The sequence below is a fragment of the Aphelocoma coerulescens genome, unplaced genomic scaffold (genome assembly GCF_041296385.1).
Source record: "Aphelocoma coerulescens isolate FSJ_1873_10779 unplaced genomic scaffold, UR_Acoe_1.0 HiC_scaffold_271, whole genome shotgun sequence".
Taxonomy (NCBI): Eukaryota; Metazoa; Chordata; class Aves; order Passeriformes; family Corvidae; genus Aphelocoma; species Aphelocoma coerulescens.
In genome coordinates this window covers 108,768-126,734 of record NW_027183615.1, presented here as the reverse complement: position 1 = coordinate 126,734, position 17,967 = coordinate 108,768, and the positions used below count along the sequence as shown (strand labels likewise).

The 17,967-nt window shown below is 59.7% G+C and overlaps 2 protein-coding genes across 2 annotated transcripts in view; both read left to right on the top strand.

Annotated features, from left to right (window-relative positions):
* The window catches only part of COL11A2 (collagen type XI alpha 2 chain), a gene marked incomplete at its 5' end in the record, with an annotated part of 47,975 nt that extends 45,352 nt beyond the window's left edge, over positions 1–2,623 (top strand). Inside the window, 1 exon segment of the mRNA XM_068999195.1 lies at positions 2,489–2,623. Coding sequence (XP_068855296.1) covers positions 2,489–2,623 — 135 coding nt within the window.
* A 7,380-nt stretch (positions 2,624–10,003) lies between these two features.
* On the top strand, positions 10,004–17,709 carry RING1 (ring finger protein 1). The gene is made up of 5 exons (XM_068999194.1): positions 10,004–10,055; positions 10,277–10,361; positions 13,755–13,915; positions 15,429–15,458; positions 17,490–17,709. Exons 2-5 carry the CDS (start codon positions 10,284–10,286, stop codon positions 17,707–17,709), a joined length of 489 nt encoding a protein of 162 aa, XP_068855295.1. The 5' UTR covers positions 10,004–10,055; positions 10,277–10,283.
* The last annotated feature ends 258 nt before the right edge of the window (positions 17,710–17,967 follow it).

Below are 17,967 nucleotides of genomic sequence, written 5' to 3'. Positions count from 1 at the left end.
CTTGGGCCGCCTCCTGCTGGAGCTGCGCTCGCAGTTCCCGGCTCTTTCCCCATTCCCGGCTCTTTCCCCATTCCCGGCTCTCTTTCCCCATTCCCGGCTCTTTTCCCATTCCCGGCTCTCTTTTCCCATTCCCGGCTCTCTTTTCCCATTCCCAGCTCTTTCCGCCTTCCCGGCTCTTTTCCCATTCCCGGCTCTCTTTTCCCATTCCCAGCTCTTTCCGCCTTCCCGGCTCTCTTTTCCCGGATTCCCCATTCCCGGCTCTCTTTCCCCATTCCCGGATTCCCCATTCCCGGCTCTCCCATTCCCGGCTCTTTTCCCTCATTCCCGTTTCCCTTTTCCCGCAGCCCCGGGCTCTCTCCGGCCGCCTCCTGCTGGAGCTGCGCTCGCAGTTCCCGGCTCTTTTCCCATTCCCGGCTCTTTTCCCATTCCCGGCTCTTTTCCCATTCCCGGCTCTCTTTTCCCATTCCTGGCTCTCTTTCCCCATTCCCGGATTTCCCATTCCCGGCTCTTTTCCCTCATTCCCGTTTCCCTTTTCCCGCAGCCCCGGGCTCTCTCCGGCCGCCTCCTGCTGGAGCTGCGCTCGCAGTTCCCGGCTCTTTTCCCATTCCCGCCTCTCTCATTCCCGGCTCTTTCCCCATTCCCGGCTCTTTTCCCATTCCCGGCTCTTTTCCCATTCCCGGCTCTCTTTCCCCATTCCCGGCTCTTTCCCCATTCCCGGATTCCCCATTCCCGGCTCTTTTCCCTCATTCCCGTCTCTCCCTTTTCCCGCAGCCCCGGGCTCTCTCCGGCCGCCTCCTGCTGGAGCTGCGCTCGCAGTTCCCGGCTCTTTTCCCATTCCCGGCTCTTTTCCCATTCCCGGCTCTCTTTTCCCATTCCCGGCTCTCTTTTCCCATTCCCGGCTCTTTTCCCATTCCCGGCTCTCTTTTCCCGAATTCCCCATTCCCAGCTCTCTTTCCCCATTCCCGGATTCCCCATTCCCGGCTCTTTCCCCATTCCCAGCTCTCTTTTCCCATTCCCGGCTCTCTTTTCCCGAATTCCCCATTCCCAGCTCTCTTTCCCCATTCCCGGATTCCCCATTCCCGGCTCTTTCCCCATTCCCGGCTCTCTTTTCCCATTCCCGGCTCTTTTCCCATTCCCGGCTCTCTTTTCCCGAATTCCCCATTCCCGGCTCTTTCCCCATTCCCGGATTTCCCATTCCCGGATTTCCCATTCCCGGCTCTTTCCCCATTCCCGGATTTCCCATTCCTGGATTTCCCATTCCCGGCTCTCTTTCCCCATTCCCAGATTCCCCATTCTCGGCTCTTTTCCCATTCCGGCTCTCTTTTCCCATTCCCAGCTCTCTTTCCCCATTCCCGGATTCCCCATTCCCGGATTCCCCATTCCCGGCTCTTTCCCCATTCCCAGATTCCCCATTCCCGGCTCTTTCCCCATTCCCGGATTCCCCATTCCCGGCTCTTTTCCCTCATTCCCGTTTCCCTTTTCCCGCAGCCCCGGGCTCTCTCCGGCTGCCTCCTGCTGGAGCTGCGCTCGCAGTTCCCGGCTCTTTTCCCATTCCCGGCTCTTTTCCCATTCCCGGCTCTTTCCCCATTCCCGGATTTCCCATTCCCGGCTCTTTCCCCATTCCCGGATTCCCCATTCCCGGCTCTTTCCCCATTCCCAGATTCCCCATTCCCGGATTTCCCATTCCCGGTTCTTTCCCCATTCCCGGCTCTTTCCCCATTCCCGGATTCCCCATTCCCGGCTCTTTCCCGAATTCCCAGCTCTCTTTTCCCATTCCCGGCTCTTTCCCCCATTCCTGGATTTCCCATTCCCGGATTTCCCATTCCTGGCTCTTTCCCCATTCCCGGATTTCCCATTCCTGGATTTCCCATTCCCGGCTCTTTCCCCATTCCCGGATTTCCCATTCCTGGATTTCCCATTCCCGGCTCTCTTTCCCCATTCCCAGATTCCCCATTCCCGGCTCTTTTCCCATTCCGGCTCTCTTTTCCCATTCCCAGCTCTCTTTCCCCATTCCCGGATTCCCCATTCCCGGATTCCCCATTCCCGGCTCTTTCCCCATTCCCAGATTCCCCATTCCCGGCTCTTTCCCCATTCCCGGATTCCCCATTCCCGGCTCTTTTCCCTCATTCCCGTTTCCCTTTTCCCGCAGCCCCGGGCTCTCTCCGGCTGCCTCCTGCTGGAGCTGCGCTCGCAGTTCCCGGCTCTTTTCCCATTCCCGGCTCTTTCCCCATTCCCGGATTTCCCATTCCTGGCTCTTTCCCCATTCCCGGATTCCCCATTCCCGGCTCTTTCCCCATTCCCAGATTCCCCATTCCCGGATTTCCCATTCCCGGTTCTTTCCCCATTCCCGGCTCTTTCCCCATTCCCGGATTCCCCATTCCCGGCTCTTTCCCCATTCCCGGATTCCCCATTCCCGGATTCCCCATTCCCGGCTCTTTCCCCATTCCCGGCTCTTTTCCCTCATTCCCGTCTCTCCCTTTTCCCGCAGCCCCGGGCTCTCTCCGGCCGCCTCCTGCTGGAGCTGCGCTCGCAGCGCCCGGAGCTGCTCCCGCTGCTCGAGCTGCGCCTCGAGGCCCCCGCGGGCGGCGCCCTCCAGCTGGGACCCGCCTGCTTCGGGGGATGAACTGAACTGGGAGCGACTGGGATGGACTGGGAATCGACCTGGGATGGACCGGGAATCGAGCTGGGACCCGCCTGCTTCGGGGGATGAACTGGGAGCGACTGGGAGCAACTGGGAGCCACTGGAAGCCACTGGGAATCGAGCTGGGACCTGCCTGCTTCGGGGGATGAACTGGGAGCGACTGGGAGCCACTGGGAGCCACTGGGAGCCACTTGGATGGACTGGGAATCGAGCTGGGATGGACCGGGAATCGAGCTGGGACCCGCCTGCTTCGGGGGATGAACTGGGAGCAACTGGGATGGACTGGGAATCGAGCTGGGATGGACCGGGAATCGAGCTGGGACCCGCCTGCTTCGGGGGATGAACTGAACTGGGAGCCACTGGGATGGACTGGGAATCGAGCTGGGATGGACCGGGAATCGAGCTGGGACCCGCCTGCTTCGGGGGATGAACTGAACTGGGAGCCACTGGGATGGACTGGGAATCGACCTGGGATGGACCAGGAATCGAGCTGGGACCCGCCTGCTTCGGGGGATGAACTGGGAGCAACTGGGAGCGACTGGGAGCCACTGGGAGCCACTGGGAGCCACTGGGAATCGAGCTGGGACCTGCCTGCTTCGGGGGATGAACTGGGAGCAACTGGGAGCCACTGGGAGCCACTGGGAGCCACTTGGATGGACTGGGAATCGAGCTGGGATGGACCGGGAATCGAGCTGGGACCTGCCTGCTTCGGGGGATGAACTGGGAGCAACTGGGATGGACTGGGAATCGACCTGGGATGGACCAGGAATCGAGCTGGGACCCGCCTGCTTCGGGGGATGAACTGAACTGGGATGGACTGGGAGCCACTGGGAGCAACTGGGAGCCACTGGGAGCAACTGGGAGCCACTGGGAGCAACTGGGAGCCGCCTGCTTCGGGGGCTGAACTGAACTGGGATCGACTGGGATGGACTGGGAGCCACTGGGAGCCACTGGGAGCCACTGGGATGGACTGAGAGCGACTGGGAATCAAGCTGGGAGCCGCCTGCTTCGGGGGATGAACTGAACTGGGATGGACTGGGATGGACTGGGATGGACTGGGAGCCACTGGGAGCCACTGGGATGGACTGGGATGGACTGGGAGGGACTGGGTGGCACTGGGATGGACTGGGATGAACTGGGAGGGACTGGGATGGACTGGGAGGGAACTGGGAGGGAATTAGGATGAACTGGGGCTGAACTGGGCTGAACTGGGCTGAACTGGGCTGAACTGGGCTGAACTGGGCTGAACTGGGGCTGAACTGGGCCGGCCGTTGTTGTTGTTGTTGTTGTTGTTCCCTTCCCCCTCCCCTCCCCCCTCTGGAATTCCCCCATTTCCGGGCCCTTCCCAAGAAATTCCCGCTGCCGCCGATCGAGGCCAATTCCCGCCTTTTTGGGGGTTTTGGGGTTTCCCGCCGGATTTCCACCCCTCCCCCCCCTCCCCAAAATTCCCGGAATTCCCCAGGATTTTCCAGAGGGAACCGCGCTGGGCCCGGAGCCTGCCCGGGGAACTGGGAGGGAACTGTGAGGGACTGGGAGGGAAATGGGAGGGGATTGGGAGGGACTGGGATGAACTGGGATGGACTGGGAGGGAATTAAAATGAACTGGGAGGGACTGGGAGGGACTGGGAGGGGATTGGGATGAACTGGAATGCACTGGGCGGGAATTAAAATGAACTGGGAGGGACTGGGAGGGACTGGGAGGGGATTGGGAGGGACTGGGGGGCACTGGGATGGACTGGGAGGGGACTGGGAGGGACTGGGAGGGGATTGGGAGGGGACTGGGAGGGACTGGGAGGGGATTGGGAGGGAACTGGGAGGGACTGGGAGGGGACTGGGATGCACTGGGATGGACTGGGAGGGAATTAAAATGAACTGGGAGGGAACTGGGAGGGACTGGGAGGGATTGGGAGGGAATTAAAATGAACTGGGAGAGTCTGGGATGGACTGGGAGGGGACTGGGAGGGACTGGGAGGGATTGGGAGGGATTGGGAAGGACTGGGAGGGACTGGGAGGGGATTGGGATGAACTGGAATGCACTGGGCGGGAATTAAAATGAACTGGGAGGGACTGGGAGGGACTGGGAGGGACTGGGGGGCACTGGGAGGGACTGGGATGGACTGGGAGGGAAGTGGGAGGGATTGGGAGGGACTGGGAGGGAATTAAAATGAACTGGGAGGCACTCGGAGGGAACTGGGAGACACTGGGAGGGACTGGGAGGGAAGTGGAAGGCACTGGATTTGAACAGAGATGCACTGGGAGGAACTGGGAAGCACTGGGAGGGGACTGGGAGGGACTGGGGGGGATTGGGATGGACTGGGAGGGACTGGGAGGGAACTGGGAGGGAATTAGGATGAACTGGGCTGAACTGGGATTGAACTGGGATTGAACTGGGATTGAACTGGGCTGAACTGGGCTGAACTGGGCTGAACTGGGGCTGAACTGGGCTGAACTGGGCTGAACTGGGGCTGAACTGGGGCTGAACTGGGCTGAACTGGGGCTGAACTGGGCTGAACTGGGATTGAACTGGGCTGAACTGGGCTGAACTGGGGCTGAACTGGGCTGAACTGGGATTGAACTGGGGCTGAACTGGGGCTGAACTGGGCTGAACTGGGCTGAACTGGGCTGAACTGGGGCTGAACTGGGCTGAACTGGGATTGAACTGGGCTGAACTGGGCTGAACTGGGCTGAACTGGGGCTGAACTGGGCTGAACTGGGCTGAACTGGGCTGAACTGGGCTGAACTGGGCTGAACTGGGATTGAACTGGGCTGAACTGGGGCTGAACTGGGCTGAACTGGGGCTGAACTGGGGCTGAACTGGGCTGAACTGGGCTGAACTGGGCTGAACTGGGATTGAACTGGGGCTGAACTGGGCTGAACTGGGATTGAACTGGGCTGAACTGGGATTGAACTGGGCTGAACTGGGCTGAACTGGGATTGAACTGGGCTGAACTGGGCCGGCCGTTGTTGTTGTTGTTGTTGTTGTTCCCTTCCCCCCTCCCCTCCCCCCTCTGGAATTCCCCCATTTCCGGGCCCTTCCCAAGAAATTCCCGCTGCCGCCGATCGAGGCCAATTCCCGCCTTTTTGGGGGTTTTGGGGTTTCCCGCCGGATTTCCGCCCCTCCCCCCCCTCCCCAAAATTCCCGGAATTCCCCAGGATTTTCCAGAGGGAACCGCGCTGGGCCCGGAGCCTGCCCGGGGAACTGGGAGGGAACTGGGAGGGATTGGGAGGGGATTGGGAGGGGATTGGGAGGGACTGGGATGAACTGGGATGGACTGGGAGGGAATTAAAATGAACTGGGAGGGACTGGGAGGGGATTGGGAGGGAACTGGGAGGGACTGGGAGGGGACTGGGATGCACTGGGATGGACTGGGAGGGAATTAAAATGAACTGGGAGGGAACTGGGAGGGACTGGGAGGGATTGGGAGGGAACTGGGAGGGACTGGGAGGGAATTAAAATGAACTGTGAGAGTCTGGGATGGACTGGGAGGGGACTGGGAGGGACTGGGAGGAGATTGGGAGGGATTGGGAAGGACTGGGAGGGACTGGGAGGGACTGGGAGCAACTGGGAGCAACTGGGAGGGAACTGAGAGGGAACTGGGATGAACTGGGATGCACTGGGATGGACTGGGAGGAAATTAAAATGAACTGGGAGGCACTGGGAGGGAACTGGGAGGGGATTGGGAGGGACTGGGGGGCACTGGGATGGACTGGGAGGGGACTGGGAGGGAACTGGAAGGGAATTAAAATGAAGTGGGAGCAACTGGGAGGGAACTGGGAGGGGATTGGGAGGGAACTGGGATGGACTGGGAGGGGACTGGGATGCGCTGGGATGGACTGGGAGGGAATTAAAATGAACTGGGAGGGAACTGGGAGGGATTGGGAGGGAATTGCGAGGGAACTGGGAAGCACTGGGAGGCACTGGGATGGACTGGGAGGGACTGGGAGCGACTGGGAGGGAACTGGGAGGGAACTGGGATGAACTGGGATGCACTGGGATGGACTGGGAGGGAATTAAAATGAACTGGGAGGCACTGGGAGGGAACTGGGAGGGGATTGGGAGGGACTGGGGGACACTGGGATGGACTGGGAGGGGACTGGGAGGGAACTGGGAGGGACTGGGAGGGAACTGGGAGGGGACTGGGAGGGACTGGGAAGGAACTGGGAGGGATTGGGAAGGAACTGGGAGGGACTGGGAGGGACTGGGAGGGGATTGGGAGGGACTGGGAGGGGACTGGGATGCACTGGGATGGACTGGGAGGGAATTAAAATGACCTGGGAGGGAACTGGGAGGGACTGGGAGGGATTGGGAGGGAATTGCGAGGGAACTGGGAGGCACTGGGAAGCACTGGGAGGGACTGGGAGGGACTGGGAGGGAATTAAAATGAACTGGGAGCAACAAGGAGGGAACTGGGAGGCCCTGGATTTGAACAGGGATGCAGTGGGAGGAACTGGGAAGCACTGGGAGGGGACTGGGAGGCACTGGGATGAACTGGGAGCGACTGAGAGGGAACTGAGAGGAAACTGGGATGAACTGGGATGCACTGGGATGGACTGGGAGGGAATTAAAATGAACTGGGAGGGAACTGGGAGGGACTGGGAGGAACTGGGAGGGATTGGGAGGGAACTGGGAGGGAACTGGGAGGCACTGGGAGGGACTGGGAGGGACTGGGAGGGAATTAAAATGAAGTGGGAGCAACTGGGAGGGAACTGGGAGGGGATTGGGAGGGACTGGGAGGGATTGGGAGGGAACTGGGAGGGACTGGGAGGGGACTGGGATGCACTGGGATGGACTGGGAGGGAATTAAAATGAACTGGGAGGGAACTGGGAGGGACTGGGAGGGATTGGGAGGGAATTGCGAGGGAACTGGGAAGCACTGGGAGGGAACTGGGAGGCACTGGGATGGACTGGGAGGGACTGGGAGCGACTGGGAGGGAACTGAGAGGGAACTGGGATGAACTGGGATGCACTGGGATGGACTGGGAGGGAATTAAAATGAACTGGGAGGCACTGGGAGGGAACTGGGAGGGGATTGGGAGGGAACTGGGAGGGACTGGGAGGGAACTGGGAGGGGACTGGGAGGGACTGGGAAGGAACTGGGAGGGATTGGGAAGGAACTGGGAGGGACTGGGAGGGACTGGGATGCACTGGGAGGGACTGGGAGGGGATTGGGAGGGACTGGGAGGGACTGGGAGGGACTGGGAGGGAACTGGGAGGGGATTGGGAGGGACTGGGGGGCACTGGGATGGACTGGGAGGGGACTGGGAGGGACTGGGATGAACTGGGAGGGACTGGGATGAACTGGGAGGGACTGGGGGGCACTGGGATGGACTGGGAGCCGCCTGTTTGCTGGGATAACCCGGGGCACTGGGATAGACTGGGCTGAACTGGGATTGAACTAGGGCTGAACTGGGGCTGAACTGGGCTGAACTGGGCTGAACTGGGGCTGAACTGGGGCTGAACTGGGCTGAACTGGGCTGAACTGGGGCTGAACTGGGGCTGAACTGGGCTGAACTGGGGCTGAACTGGGGCTGAACTGGGCTGAACTGGGCTGGACTGGGCTGAACTGGGCTGAACTGGGGCTGAACTGGGCTGAACTGGGGCTGAACTGGGATTGAACTGGGCTGGACTGGGCTGAACTGGGGCTGGACTGGGATTGAACTGGGCTGAACTGGGCTGAACTGGGATTGAACTGGGCTGAACTGGGCTGAACTGGGGCTGGACTGGGGCTGGACTGGGCTGAACTGGGATTGAACTGGGGCTGAACTGGGCTGAACTGGGCTGAACTGGGCTGAACTGGGGCTGAACTGGGCTGAACTGGGCTGGACTGGGATTGAACTGGGCTGAACTGGGCTGAACTGGGATTGAACTGGGGCTGAACTGGGATTGAACTGGGCTGAACTGGGCTGAACTGGGATTGAACTGGGGCTGAACTGGGCTGGACTGGGATTGAACTGGGCTGAACTGGGCTGAACTGGGGCTGAACTGGGATTGAACTGGGGCTGAACTGGGATTGAACTGGGCTGAACTGGGCTGAACTGGGATTGAACTGGGGCTGAACTGGGCTGAACTGGGCTGGACTGGGATTGAACTGGGCTGAACTGAGCTGAACTGGGATTGAACTGGGCTGAACTGGGCTGAACTGGGCTGAACTGGGATTGAACTAGGGCTGAACTGGGGCTGAACTGGGATTGAACTGGGCTGAACTGGGCTGAACTGGGGCTGAACTGGGCTGAACTGGGCTGAACTGGGGCTGAACTGGGGCTGAACTGGGCTGAACTGGGCTGAACTGGGCTGAACTGGGGCTGAACTGGGGCTGAACTGGGCTGAACTGGGATTGAACTGGGATTGAACTGGGCTGAACTGGGGCTGAACTGGGGCTGAACTGGGCTGAACTGGGCTGAACTGGGGCTGAACTGGGCTGGACTGGGGCTGAACTGGGCTGAACTGGGCTGAACTGGGGCTGAACTGGGGCTGAACTGGGCTGGACTGGGATTGAACTGGGCTGAACTGGGCTGAACTGGGATTGAACTGGGGCTGAACTGGGCTGAACTGGGGCTGAACTGGGCTGAACTGGGATGAACTGGGATTGAACTGGGGCTGAACTGGGATGAACTGGGGCTGAACTGGGGCTGAACTGGGGCTGAACTGGGCTGAACTGGGATTGAACTGGGCTGAACTGGGGCTGAACTGGGGCTGAACTGGGGCTGAACTGGGCTGAACTGGGCTGAACTGGGGCTGAACTGGGGCTGAACTGGGATGAACTGGGGCTGAACTGGGCTGAACTGGGCTGAACTGGGGCTGAACTGGGCTGAACTGGGATTGGACTGGGCTGAACTGGGCTGAACTGGGGCTGAACTGGGGCTGAACTGGGGCTGAACTGGGATTGAACTGGGCTGAACTGGGGCTGAACTGGGGCTGAACTGGGGCTGAACTGGGATTGAACTGGGCTGAACTGGGCTGAACTGGGCTGAACTGGGATTGAACTAGGGCTGAACTGGGGCTGAACTGGGCTGAACTGGGGCTGAACTGGGATTGAACTGGGCTGAACTGGGCTGAACTGGGCTGAACTGGGGCTGAACTGGGCTGAACTGGGGCTGAACTGGGATTGGACTGGGCTGAACTGGGCTGAACTGGGCTGAACTGGGGCTGAACTGGGCTGAACTGGGCCGAACTGGGGCTGAACTGGGATGAACTGGGCTGAACTGGGATTGAACTGGGCTGAACTGGTCACTCCCCTCCCCTCCCTCCCCTTTAGCCCCGCCCCTTCCCTTAACCCCGCCCATTTTTTCCATATAAGGCAATAACCCCGCCCACCTCACCTCCCATTGGTCCAACCCATCCGCGCTCTCATTGGCCGCCCCCTCCGTGACGTCACCACCCGGCGCCACCCGGAAGCAGCGGCGGCGGGCGCGGGTGAGGGACCGGGAAAGGAGACGGACGATTGGGGGGGGGGGGGGGGGGAGCGAATTTTGGGGTGTCCCGGGAGGATTTTGGGGTTCCCGGCAGCGCTTTTGGGGAACCGGGGAGGGTTTTGGGGGTGGCGGGAAGGATTTTGGGGGTTTTGGGGGGGTTTGGGGGAGGTTTTGGGCGGGTTTTGGGGGTGGTGAAGTGAGCGGAGTCCCCCCCTCCCCCAGCAGCGCCATGGCCGCCCCCGCGAGCGCCCAGAGCGCCAGCAAGACGTGGGAGCTGAGCCTGTACGAGCTGCACCGAACGCCGCAGGTACCGGGATTTGGGGCAAAAAAGGGGGGATTTGGGCAAAAAAGGGGGGTTGGGGTGAAAAAGGAGGGGTTTGGGGAGAAAAGGACAAAATTTGGGGGGATTTAGGGGGAGAAAAGCGGGGGAAAAGGGGGGATTTGGGGGGGAAAAGAGGTGGGAGCTGAGCCTGTACGAGCTGCACCGAACCCCGCAGGTACCGAGATTTGGGGCAAAAAAGGGGGGATTTGGGCAAAAAAGGGGGGTTGGGGTGAAAAAGGAGGGGTTTGGGGAGAAAAGGACAAAATTTGGGGGGAAAAAGGTAAAATTTGGGGGGGAAAAAAGGGGGGATTTGGGGGGGAAAAGAGGTGGGAGCTGAGCCTGTACGAGCTGCAGGGAACCCCGCAGGTACCGGGATTTGGGGCAAAAAAGGGGGGATTTGGGCAAAAAAGGGGGGTTGGGGTGAAAAAGGAGGGGTTTGGGGAGAAAAGGACAAAATTTGGGGGGAAAAGGACAAAATTTGGGGAGAAAAGGCTGAAATTTGGGGGGAAAGGTTGAAATTTGGGGCTCGGATTTAGGGGGAAAAAGGCTGAAATTTGGGGAGAAAAGGCTGAAATTTGGGGGGAATTGAGAGAAAGAGGCGAAATTTGGGGGGAAAGCTGAAATTTGGGGTGAGAATTGGGGGAGAAAGCCAAAATTTGGGGAAAAAAGGCTGAAATTTGGGGAGAAAAAGACAAAATTTGGGGGGGGAGAACGTGAAATTTGGGGTGGGAATTAAGGGAAAAAGCTGAAATTTGGGGAGAAAAGGCTGAAATTTGGGGGGGGGAAGTGAAAAGGCCGAAATTTGGGGGGAAAACCTGAAATTCTGGGTCAGAATTGGGGGGAAGGGGCCGAAATTTGGGGGGAAATTGAGGGAAAAAGGCGGAAATTTGGGGAAAAAAGGCCAGAATTTTGGGGGGGAAAAGGCCAAAATTTGGGGGGAAAAAGGTAAAATTTGGGGTGGGAATTGGGGGGAAAAGCTGAAATTTGGGGAGAAACGGTTGAAATTTGGGGGGAATTGAGGGAATGAGGCGAAATTTGGGGGAAAAGGCCGAAATTTGGGGTCAGAATTTGGGGGAAAAGGCCGAAATTTGGGGGTGGGGAACGTGAAATTGGGGGGAAAAAGCGAAATTTGGGGAGAAAAGGACAAAATTTGGGGGGAAAAGGGGGGATTTTGGGGGGGACCAGAGGTGGGAGCTGAGCCTGTACGAGCTGCAGGGAACCCCGCAGGTACCGAGATTTGGGGCAAAAAAGGGGGGATTTGGGCAAAAAAGGGGGGTTTGGGGAGAAAAGGAGGGGTTTGGGGAGAAAAGGACAAAATTTGGGGAGAAAAGGCTGAAATTTGGGGGGAAAGGTTGAAATTTGGGGTGAGAATTTAGGGGGAAAAAAGGCTGAAATTTGGGGAGAAAAGGCTGAAATTTGGGGGGGGAAGTGAAAAGGCTGAAATTTGGGGGAAAAAGCTGAAATTTTGGGTCAGAATTGGGGGGAAGAGGCCGAAATTTGGGGGAGAATTGAGGGAAAACGGCCGAAATTTGGGGAAAAAAATGCTGAAATTTGGGGGGGAGAACGTGAAATTTGGGATCAGAATTGGGGGGAAAAGGCCGAAATTTGGCGAGGAAAGGTCTGAAATTTGGGGGGGAAAAGGACAAAATTTGGGGGGGAAAACGTGGAATTTGGGGTGGGAATTGAGGGAAAAAGCTGAAATTTGGGGAGAAAAGGCTGAAATTTGGGGTCAGAATTGGGGGGGAAAGGCCGAAGTTTGGGGAGAAACGGCCGAAATTTGGGGGGAAAAGGCTGAAATTTGGGGGTCGGAATTGAGGGAAAAAGGCAAAATTTGGGGTTGGAATTGGGGGCGAAAACCTAAAATTTGGGGGGGAAAATGTGAAATTGGGGGGGAAAGGCCAAAATTTGGGGGGGAGGAAAGGCAAAATTTGGGGAAAAAAGGCTGAAATTTGGGTGGGAATTGAGGGAAAAAGCTGAAATTTGGGGGGGAAAAAGCCGAAATTTGGGGAGAAACGGTTGAAAATTGGGGGGGGGAAACATGAAATTGGGGGGAAAAGGTGAAATTTGGGGGGAAAACCCCCAAAATTTGGGGAGGAAACGTGGAATTTGGGGGTCAGAATTGGGGGGAAAAACCCGAAATTTGGGGGTGGGGGGGGGGGAACCCCAAAATTTGGCGGAACCTTGAAATGAGAGGGGGAAATTTGGGGGGGGGAAAACCCCGAAATTGGGGAAGAAACCCCAAAATTTGGGGTGGAGACCCCGAAATTGGGGGCAAAGCGGGGGGGGGGGGGGAACGACGAGGATTAGGGACACCCCAAAATTGGGTGGGGGGGTGTCCCTGATGTCCCCAGGGTGTCCCAAAATGTCCCCAGGGTGTCCCAGGGTGTCCCAGGGTGTCCCCGATGTCCCCTGGGTGTCCCCAGGGTGTCCCCAGAGTGTCCCCAGGGTGTCCCCAGGGTGTCCCCGATGTCCCCAGGGTGTCCCCAGGGTGTCCCTGATGTCCCCAGGGTGTCCCCAATGTCCCCCATCCCCGCAGGAGGCCATCATGGACGGCACGGAGATCGCGGTGTCACCCTGGGGCTCTCAGGGGTGTCCCAGGGTGTCCCCAGGGTGTCCCAGGAGTGTCCCTGATGTCCCCAGGGTGTCCCTGACGTCCCCAGGGTGTCCCCAGGGTGTCCCCAGGGTGTCCCCAGGGTGTCCCCAGGGTGTCCCTGATGCCCCCAGGGTGCCCCCAGTGTCCCCTGTCCCCGCAGGAGGCCATCATGGACGGCACGGAGATCGCGGTGTCGCCCTGGGGCTCTCAGGGGTGTCCCAGGGTGTCCCAGGGGTGTCCCTGATGTCCCCAGGTTGTCCCAGGGTGTCCCCGATGTCCCCAGGGTGTCCCAGGGTGTCCCCAGGGTGTCCCCGATGTCCCCAGGGTGTCCCCAGGGTGTCCCCGATGTCCCCAGGGTGTCCCAGGGTGTCCCCAGGGTGTCCCTGACGCCCCCAGGGTGTCCCTGACCTCCCCCATCCCCGCAGGAGGCCATCACGGACGGCACGGAGATCGCGGTGTCGCCCTGGGGCTCTCAGGGGTGTCCCCGGGGTGTCCCCAGGATGTCCCAGGGGTGTCCCAGGGGTGTCCCCAGGATGTCCCAGGGTGTCCTTGATGCCCCCAGGGTGTCCCTGACGTCCCCAGGGTGTCCCTGATGTCCCCAGGGTGTCCCTGACCTCCCCCATCCCCACAGGAGGCCATCATGGACGGCACGGAGATCGCGGTGTCGCCCTGGGGCTCTCAGGGGTGTCCCAGGGGTGTCCCCAGGGTGTCCCCAGGGTGTCCCTGATGTCCCCAGGGTGTCCCTGACGCCCCCAGGGTGTCCCTGACCTCCCCCATCCCCGCAGGAGGCCATCATGGACGGCACGGAGATCGCGGTGTCGCCGCGCTCGCTGCACTCGGAGCTCATGTGCCCCATCTGCCTGGACATGCTCAAGAACACCATGACCACCAAGGAGTGTCTGCACCGCTTCTGCTCCGACTGCATCGTCACCGCGCTCCGCAGCGGGTCAGTGCCACCCCTGGGCACCTCCTGGGGCACCTTGGGCACCTCCTGGGTCATTGTCACCCCCTGGGTCATTGTCACCCCCTGGGTCACCTTCTGGTGTCACCCTGGGTCATTGGCACCCCTGGGTCACCCCTGGGTCCCTCCTGTCCCTGCCCCGCTTCTGCTCCGACGGCATCGGCACCGCGCTCAGGAGCGGGTCAGTGCCACCCCTGGGCACCTCCTGGGCACCTTGGGCACCTCCTGGGTCACCTCTGGCACCTCCTGGTGTCACCTGGGCACCTCCTGGGCACCTCCTGGGTCATTGTCACCCCTGGGTCCCCTCCTGTCCCTGCCCCGCTTCTGCTCCGACTGCATCGTCACCGCGCTCCGCAGCGGGTCAGTGCCACCCCTGGGCACCTCCTGGGGCACCTTGGGCACCTCCTGGGCACCTCTGGCACCTCCTGGTGTCACCTGGGGCACCTTCTGGGCACCTCCTGGGTCATTGGCACCCCTGGGTCCCTCCTGTCCCGTCCTGTCCCTGCCCCGCTTCTGCTCCGACGGCATCGTTGCCGCGCTCAGGAGTGGGTCAGTGCCACCCCTGGGCACCCCCTGGGTCACCTCTGGCACCTTCTGGTGTCACCTGGGGCACCTCCTGGGCACCTCCTGGGTCATTGTCACCCCTGGGTCCCTCCTGTCCCCTCCTGTCCCTGCCCCGCTTCTGCTCCGACGGCATCGGCACCGCGCTCCGCAGCGGGTCAGTGCCACCCCTGGGCACCTCCTGGGGCACCTCCTGGGTCATTGTCACCCCCTGGGTCACCTCTGGCACCTTCTGGTGTCACCTGGGGCACCTTCTGGGCACCTCCTGGGTCATTGTCACCCCTGGGTCCCCTCCTGTCCCTGCCCCGCTTCTGCTCTGACGGCATCGTTGCCGCGCTCAGGAGTGGGTCAGTGCCACCCCTGGGCACCTCCTGGGTCACCTCTGGCACCTTCTGGTGTCACCTGGGGCACCTCTGTCCCCTCCTGGGTCATTGGCACCCCTGGGTCCCCCTCCTGTCCCTGCCCCGCTTCTGCTCCGACAGCATCGTCACCGCGCTCCGCAGTGGGTCAGTGCCACCCCTGGGCACCTCTGGCACCTCCTGGGTCATTGTCACCCCTGGGTCACCTTCTGGTGTCACCCTGGGTCATTGTTACCCCTGGGTCACCCCTGGGTCCGTCCTGTCCCTGCCCCGCTTCTGCTCCGACAGCATCGTCACCGCGCTCCGCAGCGGGTCAGTGCCACCCCTGGGCACCTCTGGCACCTCCTGGGTCATTGTCACCCCCTGGGTCACCTTCTGGTGTCACCTGGGTCATTGTCACCCCTGGGTCCCTCCTGTCCCTGCCCCACTTCTGCTCCGACGGCATCGGCACCGCCCTCAGGAGTGGGTCAGTGCCACCCCTGGGCACCTCCTGGGCACCTCCTGTCCCTATTTCCCATCATTTCCCAATTTCCCACCATTTCCCACCCAAATTTCCCACTTTTCCCTGCTGTTCCCAGGAACAAGGAGTGCCCCACGTGCCGGAAGGAGCCGATCCCATTTCCCATCCCCCATTCCCCATTCCCCATCCCCCATTCCCCATTTCCCATTTCCCATTCCCATTTCCCACAATTTCCCACCATTTCCCACCCAAATTCCCCCCTTTCCCCACCCTTTTCCCACCATTTCCCACCCAAATTTCCCACTTTCCCCACCCTTTCCCAGGAACAAGGAGTGCCCCACGTGCCGGAAGGAGCCGATCCCATCCCCCATTTCCCAACTCTCATCTCCCATTTCCCATTTCCCATTTCCCATCTCCCATTTCCCATCTCCCATTTCCCATTCCCCGTTTCCCATTCCCCATTTCCCACCCAAATTCCCCCCTTTCCCCGTCCTTTTCCCCCTTTTCCCGCCCTTTCCCAGGAACAAGGAGTGCCCCACGTGCCGGAAGAAGTCGATCCCATCTCCCATTTCCCATCTCCCATCCCCCATTTCCCATTCCCCATTTCCCATCCCCCATTCCCCATCCCCATTTCCCACAATTTCCCTCCATTTCCCACCCAAATTCCCCCCTTTCCCCACCCTTTTCCCACCATTTCCCACCCAAATTTCCCACTTTTCCCACCATTTCCCACCCAAATTTCCCACTTTCCCCGCCCTTTCCCAGGAACAAGGAGTGCCCCACGTGCCAGAAGGAGCCGATCCCATTTCCCATCCCCCATTCCCCATTTCCCATCCCCCATTTCCCATTTCCCATTTCCCATTTCCCATTTCCCATCTCCCATCCCCATTTCCCATCCCCCATCTCCCATCCCCATTTCCCATCCCCATTTCCCACAATTTCCCTCCATTTCCCACCCAAATTCCCCCCTTTCCCCACCATTTCCCCCCCAAATTCCCCCATTCCCCACCCAAATTTCCCACTTTTCCCTGCCCTTTCCCAGGAACAAGGAGTGCCCCACGTGCCGGAAGGAGCCGATCCCATTTCCCATCCCCCATTCCCCATTCCCCATTTCCCATTTCCCATTCCCATTTCCCATCCCCATTTCCCATTCCCCATTTCCCACCCAAATTCCCCCATTTCCCCACCCAAATTTCCCACTTTCCCTGCTGTTCCCAGGAACAAGGAGTGCCCCACGTGCCGGAAGGAGCCGATCCCATCCCCCATTTCCCATTTCCCATTTCCTGTTCCCATTTCCCATCCCCATCCCCCATTTCCCATTCCCATTTCCCATTCCCATCTCCCATTTCCTGTTCCCATTTCCCATTTCCCATCCCCATTTCCCACAATTTCCCACCATTTCCCACCCAAATTCCCCGATTCCCCACCCAAATTTCCCACTTTTCCCGCCCTTTCCCAGGAACAAGGAGTGCCCCACGTGCCGGAAGGAGCCGATCCCATTCCCCATTCCCCATTCCCCATTCCCCATTCCCCATTTCCCATCCCCCATTTCCCATCCCCCATTTCCCATCCCCATTTCCCACCCAAATTTCCCACTTTTCCCTGCTGTTCCCAGGAACAAGGAGTGCCCCACGTGCCGGAAGGAGCCGATTCCATTCCCCATTTCCCAACTCTCATCTCCCATTTCCCATTCCCCATTCCCCATTTCCCATCCCCATTTCCCATCCCCCATTTCCCATCCCCATCCCCCATTTCCCACCCAAATTCCCCCTTTCCCCACCCAAATTTCCCACTTTCCCTGCTGTTCCCAGGAACAAGGAGTGCCCCACGTGCCGGAAGGAGCCGATCCCATTTCCCATTTCCTGTTCCCATTTCCCATTTCCCATTTCCCATTTCCCACCCAAATTTCCCACTTTTCCCACAATTTCCCACCATTTCCCACCCAAATTCCCCCATTCCCCACCCAAATTTCCCACTTTTCCCTGCTGTTCCCAGGAACAAGGAGTGCCCCACGTGCCGGAAGGAGCCGATTCCATTCCCCATTTCCCAACTCTCATCTCCCATTTCCCATTCCCCATTCCCCATTCCCCATTTCCCATTCCCATTCCCCATCCCCCATTTCCCACCCAAATCCCCCCATTCCCCACCCAAATTTCCCACTTTTCCCTGCTGTTCCCAGGAACAAGGAGTGCCCCACGTGCCGGAAGAAGTTGGTTTCCAAGCGTTCCCTGCGGCCCGACCCCAATTTCGACGCCCTCATCTCCAAGATTTACCCGAGCCGCGACGAGTACGAGGCGCACCAGGATCGCGTCCTGGCCAAGCTCAGCCGCCTCCACAACCAGCAGGCGCTGAGCTCCAGCATCGAGGAGGGGCTCAAGATGCAGGCCATGCACCGGTGAGGCCGGAATTCCCGGAATTCCCGCGGTTTTCCGGGATTTTGGGGCGGTTTTGGTGGAATCGGGGTGAAAATGGCGCCAAATTGGGAGGAAATGGCCCCAAATCGGTAGAAAACGGCCCAGAAATGGCCCCAAGTGACCCCAAATCCATGAAAATTCCTGGAATTCCTGCTCAGGGTGCAGGCTATGAACAGATCCAGCCGGAATTCCCGGAATTCCCGCGGTTTTCCGGGATTTTGGGGCGGTTCGGGCGGGATCGGG

What these genes read in the sequence shown, in the direction of transcription:
- RING1 (XM_068999194.1), top strand. Translation starts at nt 10,284, where the DNA reads ATGGCCGCCCCCGCGAGCGCCCAGAGCGCCAGCAAGACGTGGGAGCTG. An exon ending in AGCTGCACCGAACGCCGCAG is followed by an intron (nt 10,362 to 13,754) that starts GTACCGGGATTT and finishes CCATCCCCGCAG; the next exon opens with GAGGCCATCATGGACGGCAC. An exon ending in GTCACCGCGCTCCGCAGCGG is followed by an intron (nt 13,916 to 15,428) that starts GTCAGTGCCACC and finishes TGCTGTTCCCAG; the next exon opens with GAACAAGGAGTGCCCCACGT.